This window comes from Aptenodytes forsteri, unplaced genomic scaffold (assembly GCF_000699145.1).
Source record: "Aptenodytes forsteri isolate BGI_AS27 unplaced genomic scaffold, ASM69914v1 Scaffold256, whole genome shotgun sequence".
NCBI lineage: Eukaryota > Metazoa > Chordata > Aves > Sphenisciformes > Spheniscidae > Aptenodytes > Aptenodytes forsteri.
The window spans coordinates 640,473-647,925 of NW_008795021.1; the positions used below are offsets into that span (position 1 = coordinate 640,473).

The window sequence follows — 7,453 nt, forward strand, 5'->3', positions numbered from 1 at the left end:
GTAGAGCATGGGAAACTAAAAAGTCCTTGGCTAGTGTAAGTATTACCTAGCAACAACTAAAACATGGGTGCGTTATCAACTTTGTTCTCATCCTAAATCCAAACCACAGCACTGTACCAGCTACTAGAAAGGAAATTAACTCTATCCCTGCCGAAACCAGGACAAGCTATCACACATCCTAGATCCACGCCAAGCCCCAGTAAGGACCTCGTAAAAGTTCAGCATCTGGATCAAATGGCTGCTTCAGGTGCAGCAGATGATTTCTTAAGGTTTGAATTTGTTTTCACCGGTGCTGTTGTCTCTAGGTAAATTGACACAGTTTGCACCTGAAGAGGCTGTACTGTTTTTCTTAACCACATTTGATGATTACTGGCAAATAATAGCTTTAACCTCTCTCAGAGGGGAACAGAATAACTCCAGCATGCAAGTGATCCGAGCAGACAGCTCAAAGCTGCGATCTACTCTTTCAGTCAATATAAATTGACAGTGTGATTATGTACCTTCAAAACAAGAATGCGCTTTGGAATGACTCAGGAAATATTTACCAAGTGTAATTATTATTTAAACACAGCACCCACAGAAATCTCATCATTCAAACATGTGGATGAGGTGTTTTATTCCGGTAGTCCTTCCTTGGTGATGGAAATAACATTTTCATGTTTAGATAGTGTTAAAGCTTGTTTTTAAAAATGCTTCAGTGGAAATACAATATACATGCAGTTTCCATGCTTGATGTTTGTTATGCTTGCTTTTCAAAATAGCTACTCATTTTTCTCTGTTTTTCTGCAGCAGTTAAGTTCATGGATGAACGAGAATCATCAGGCGATGACATTTTAGTTACAGCCAGCACTTACGATACGTTGCCTTTCTTCATTGGTTCACGTGATCTCTCTACCACGCAGCCTGAAGATGTTATTACAGATGTGCTACCATCAGACCAAAGAGCAGCACTGCCTGCAGCAACCAGCCCATCCTACAGCCACTCTCAGATCATCAAACAGTCCCTTGAAGTACCAGATTCCTTGGTGCCCGCATCTGAGAGCGTTCCTCCCGATGGCACCGGGACAGGAGTGCAGGATATTGCTGCCAAGTTAGATCACGGTGTGATGAGCACAGCAGCACTGGATGAAGCGGAGCATGGCAGCGGTTATATCTCAGTGCTGACAACTGAGCCTGCAGAAGCCACCCCAGCTCCTACGCTGAAGTATGTAACTACCAGCTCCATGACAACCGCAACCAAAGGCAAAGAGCTAGTGGTTTTCTTCAGCCTGAGGGTAACCAACATGCACTTTTCTGATGACCTCTTCAACAGGAGTTCGACAGAATACAAAGCACTAGAACAACAGTTCATGCAATTGGTGGGTGAAAATCAACTTGAACAACATATGCAGTAGTCGGGCACAGTTTAAAGAAATACACTGAAGAGCACAGTATTTTAACAATATCAGACCCTACTACAATTTGGTCTGATAAGCTGTATTTTTAAAGGACCGATAAGCCTGGGATGCTCTCAGGTTATGAAGAAAGAATTTATGAAGTCAGTGATGAAAGTTTTTTCTTGTTCAAGAGAGTCCAGATATATGCCTGGCATGTAATTTATTTGGCTTTTTCTTAGATTCATGTCAACAGTATAGCAGTGCTGATTACATCTGAGGCTTGTGTCGACACGCTGGATTTAAAAATAGGCCTTTTTAAATATATCATAGCTTAGCAGGGGGAATGTGATTAGATATGGATTTTCTCTATGGGTACAATAGGGCAGCAGGTCAGCTCAGTAACATGCCTATTATGCTATGCCCTAACCTGCCTGGATTGAACGTTTGAAAATAATTAAAGCTGGCTGTTGAGCGAGGTGATTTTTTTCTCTTCCAGATGAATAAACTCTCCAACTGCTGTGCATTTCATTACAGGGGAAATTGCTGCCCATCCATCTCAATACATTATTGAGAAAGATGCAAAAGTCCAGAAGAAGATAGTGCTAAACAGAAAAATGAATTTGGTGGTGGAGTTTAACACTTGTATTAAATTCAGAGAAATAAGTGTGTGATGTGTGTACTTGAAAATGAAAAGTGACTATAAGAGAAATTAATAACAGGTAGATATTGACAGTAAGTTAAAATAAAGGCAAATTTCTGTTTTGCAGCTACTTCCATACCTTCAGTCCAACCTTACAGGTTTTAAGCACCTGGAAATACTTAACTTCAGGAACGGAAGTGTGATTGTGAATAGCAAAATAAAATTTGCCAGGACAGTGCCATACAATATCACGGAAGCAGTACACTGCATTTTGGAAGATTTCTGTGATGCTGCAGCCCAACACCTCAATTTGGAGATTGACAGCTATTCCCTGGATATTGAGCCAGGTAAGATTGAATTAATAATGTATGTGCAAAAGCAAAACCAAAACCAAGCAGATAATCTTTTCCAGATTGTTACAGCTTCAGAAGTATTACTCTTTTGGAAATAATGATATTAGCAATAGCCTCCCAGTGATCAGGAGTAGTAAGAAAATCCAAGATGTTGCAAATTATCTGTAGACATATTTTCATACTATAATGAAATGCTGGGCGAAGGCGTTGCTCTGTGCATGCACACCAACTGCTTTTCAGAGCCGAATATAGGGAACTAAAAACTCTCTAGAATAAGGGCTGGGCAAAGACGGGTATAAAGGCTCATGTGTGGTTTACGGGAGTGGCTTATGCAAATCTTGCACCTGAGTATGTAAACATAATTTCTGATGATTTTTGCAATGTTGTAAGCAAACCATAGTTTAGAGCATCATTATATCTCTTTTTAAAGGGCTACAGAGTTCAAGACAGAAGGAGATAATTTCTAGGACTAATTGGATTCTCTACAGATACTCACTGACCAGAGCGTTACTATACATAGCACTCCATAGATTTGTAACTCCAGAATCCCTCCTCATTTAATACCTTTCAAATAAGTCAGTGGTCTTTGTTAAAGAGTAGAAAGTCAGTAACAACATATCTGGACACTATTGCAATGTCGGAAGCTTAAAGTTTTCAAAAACTATATTGTTTTATAAAATTGAAGCCTGGATCTATTTTCAGGTTCCGGTAATTATTTCAGGGCTGAATTTAATTTCATTGGCGTGGAGAAGAACGATACCAACACCTTAGCATGCAGACGCCTTTAGCAGTTTTGGTTAAGCTGCCTTTTTACATACAGATCTCTGACAACTCCAGAACGAAAAAATCCATTTACAATTCATGGAGGCAGTTTCTAATCTGTTTTCATTTTACGTACCTCCTTCTGGCCACTAAGAGAATGGGCAGTGTGTTGTGTGGTAAAGTTAGTTAACAAAATCACAGTATTTAAACTTTCAAATACTACTGTGATAAACTGATGTTTCGCTGAACAAAGTAATAAATGAGTTCACTAGAAAGAGTGAACTTTGGGCTACCGCATGTTCTCTGCTTCAGCAGTAAATTTTCATTAAATAAAAATTAAAATGAATGAGTTGCTAAAAGGCAAATACAGAAAATTTTTTAAAATCTTTCATTTTCATCCATATCAGCTGCTTTACTGATGTCTGTGATAAACTGATGTTTCGCTGAACAAAGTAATAAATGAGTTCACTAGAAAGAGTGAACTTTGGGCTACCGCATGTTCTCTGCTTCAGCAGTAAATTTTCATTAAATAAAAATTAAAATGAATGAGTTGCTAAAAGGCAAATACAGAAAATTTTTTAAAATCTTTCATTTTCATCCATATCAGCTGCTTTACTGATGTGGTATTTCAACATCACAATAAGAAAACTATATCACAATGAACTTGAGGAGAGAGCTGTTCTTTCAAGGCTTATGAGCAGTAGTAAAATGTTAAAATAGAAGAAATTATGTTTAGAATGCCAGTATACTCCCATACAGGTGTTTCAAAGCCCTACTGTCTTTTCACTTCAGAAAAAAACCAACAAACAAAAAAACCCCAACCTGTTTAGAAAATTAAGGTAATTTAAGCAAATTCCTATTAACCTGTTTAGTAAATTAAGGTAATTTAAGCAAATTCCTATTTATTGTGAAAGTAGGAGCCATCTAGTGGTAATAATGTTATACGACATTGAAACACCGATGGGAACTGACAGTCCAAAATATATATCAAGACTCAGCAGCTGCAAAGGGCTGACTGCATTGGTCATAAATAATACCATACAGAATAACATAGCAGGCTTATAAAAATACCCGCATACATTTTTTTTTGTAATCTAAACAAAGTGAAAACATAGAAAAGATGACAAAATATGGCAGGTACGTAGCCCAACGCTTCATTAAGGAAAATGAAACATTATCACAAAAAAATGACCCTCTAACCCAGCAAAATGTTCATGCCGAACTCTACTTCTCAGACAGAAACGCGCTGAGACCTTTCAGCTTCTGAAAACTGCAGGGCTGTAGCACACAACCCTGGGTAACGCTTAGGCAGAGCCTGTCTCTCCTCACTAGCAGTACCAACCATTATTTCCACTAGCATGAAGGTAAACTGTGACCATCAAAACTGGGGAGAGACTTACAGGAGACATGCAGCTAATGCAGCTGTTAATGCTTTAATCAATTACTCAATCATACAAACTCTTTTGTTAACCATTTTTCTCTCAGGAGTGTTTTGTTTTTGCTTGGAGTGCAATTCTGTGTGGGATAGTAAAAGAATCTGTAGGAACTAATATCCCCTTTTGATTTGCCAGCTGTTTTTCTTTTATTGGAGGCTAAAATTTGTAATTCCTAATCAGTAGTAACAATGACCAGAGCAAAGTATTTAGAATATATACATAATTTTTTTTTTTTTTTAACATATAAGCAAGGGTTTGCCTGACAATAAAGTTACCTTGTAATTTATTGCATTACTTTGATGCCCAGTTGTTAGAGTTCATATGTACATACATTTACAGGCCAGCAGCAGAGTAGATCCCAAATTAACACGCACATTGTATATAGCAAAGGGAAACTGAGCATGCTAAAACTCACTAGTCTTAAATTCAAAAAAAGGAACTAGCCAGGGAATTATGGAGGGGTTAAAAGTGAACAGCTCTGCTGCATTAATTTCTACCAGTTAAGCACATCTTAGTGTGTGTCTGAGATTTCCAGTACTACTGGATGTCCATGCTCATTTTTCATTGAAACTAGTATTACGGAGCATCTAGGGCCATGAAGTGGCTCCGGAAGAAAATTCTCAGCTCAGATAGTACCTACAGGTACTAGCTGCAATATCCAGTGCAAATCTTCTTTTTAAACTACAGATTTTTCTTCTTAAGAAATTTTAAGCCCACATAACTAAAAAGGGTCTCTTTGCTTCTGCACTGATGTATTAGGTGATTTTGATTTCTACAGACCAGACCTGAGACCAAGTTCCTCTCTACAGCTAAGACTACATCTGCAAACTTGCTTTGAACAGGTCCGGTCACTCAGGACCCGCTGTCCTGCGCAGCCCAGCTCACATCCGCGTGTCTGCTCTCATGTCCTTCTCTGTGCTCTCCTTTCCTGTGCTCTCCTTTCTTGTCTTTGTACACTTTTTTTTTTTTTTTCCCCACCTTTCTGGATTCACACATCTGATTGAAACTGTTTGCTGGCAAGAACAGAATTTGTACCCCCTGGTCTGCTTCTCATCTTTTGCCTTCTGCCTAAGGGCTCTACCCCATAGTACACAGGAAACCGCCTCCATGAGACAGGATTGGTGGATGCAGCCCTCCTCCTTATCACCCCATCAGCGCACAGCTGGGCTGAGCACTGGGTTAAAGTGACTCCTTCTGGGTCTTTTTTTAATTTCTAGTTTGAAGCAGAGAATGGGAAAGGAGGAGTAGACTCGTGTGACGGGTGAAGTTAGGACTTTAAGCTGTCGCTGATTTGGGCCTTCCTATGAACATCAGCAGACTCATTTTCCCTTAATCTCACAGAGGCATCCCTTACTAATATTAAAAAAAAAAATTAAATAGGAAGTTTTCCCAATGCTGACACATCACTTCCAAAAAAGCTCTGCAAGCACGTATTTTCTGTAGACGGTGCCAGTATTTCTGGGTTACAGTCCTCATAGTATTGTGCAACATTCAATAATCTAATTCCCTCCCCTTGACATGTCCTAAACTATGTGTTTAAGATGATTATAGTCAAAACTCTTTCTTACACATATGCAAGACTGCCGCATAGTATCCATGAGTATAAAACTAGTACTTAGAGTAAAAAAAGGATAAAAATATCCAAATGTGAAAATCCTTGTCAGTGAGATGAAAATGAAATCGCAGTGATGGGGTAAACAAATGTACAAGTAAATATAAGCTTGCATGCTTGCTGTGTCATCTACAGAGAGAGAGATGTGTATCCTTTTATGCTAGACTCTATCCTCCTATTAACACGTACAAGTAGCAGGCCAGTAAACGTGCATTGTTTTCTCTAGCTGCCACAAAGCCTGCCAAGTTACTTTGGGGTAATGCATCCATTAATGATTTACCCATCCTTTACAGCTGATCAGGCAGACCCATGCAAATTCATGGCGTGTGACGAGTTTTCCAAATGCATAATGAATGAGTGGACAAAAGAGGCTGACTGCCTTTGTAAACCTGGTTACGCAAGCCAAGACGGATTACCCTGTCAGAGCCTGTGTGAGTTGGAACCCCATCTTTGCGTCAATGGTGGGAAATGCGAGTTGATTCCAGGAAGAGGAGCTGTCTGCAGGTAAGTAAGTGGTGTTTAACATGAATTCTGTTAACGGACCCCTGACATGTCTCTTGCGTGAACAAGCAGGGCTGAGTATATACTTTTCAACAGCATAAACTATGCTAATAGGCCAAGACCTCCACGTTCAGAGACTTTAAACTATATCGCAATGCCCTTCTTCAGTATAAATAGTCTCGCTATGGATAAATCCATTTCTGCCTGTTGGTACACATAGAACATCATGATCTAGTCATTTTTTTAGAGATGCTTTAGAAATTTATTACAAATTCAGCATCATTGGCAGAGACGACAAGTACGAAACCACACATTCTTTTCAGATTTACAAATACATCTTGGAAAAATGAAATAACACGTTCACGTTTTTGCTATTGGTTACGTAGTGGTATTTTAAGACATTAATGTTTTCTGAGTTGTATTAAAAAGGAAATCTGTATTCTTATAAACACACCTATGAGCACTATTCTGATTCCAGACCATCCAATAAAGCACATGAAGGCTGAAGCTGCTTTCAGGGCTTTCTGGGAAAGACTTGAAATTCGCAGCTCCACGTAACTGCAAACACATCCCATAAGGATTTTTACATGAAATGATGTTTTGGGCCCCTCACTACAAGAAGGACGTTGAGGTGCTGGAGCGTGTCCAGAGAAGGGCACCGAGGCTGGTGAGGGGTCTGGAGAACAAGTCTTATGAGGAGCGGCTGAGGGAACTGGGGTTGTTTAGCCTGGAGAAAAGGAGGCTGAGGGGAGACCTCATCGCTCTCTACAACT

At 39.4% G+C, this 7,453-nt stretch overlaps 1 protein-coding gene across 1 annotated transcript in view; it reads left to right on the top strand.

The window, feature by feature from the left end:
• IMPG1 (interphotoreceptor matrix proteoglycan 1) overlaps positions 1–7,453 on the top strand; it is an 83,919-nt gene that overhangs the window by 73,745 nt on the left and 2,721 nt on the right. Inside the window, exons 14-16 of the mRNA XM_009275789.1 lie at positions 790–1,358; positions 2,144–2,363; positions 6,473–6,683. Of these exons, the coding sequence (XP_009274064.1) occupies positions 790–1,358; positions 2,144–2,363; positions 6,473–6,683 (1,000 nt within the window). The remainder of the gene's footprint in view (positions 1–789; positions 1,359–2,143; positions 2,364–6,472; positions 6,684–7,453) is intronic.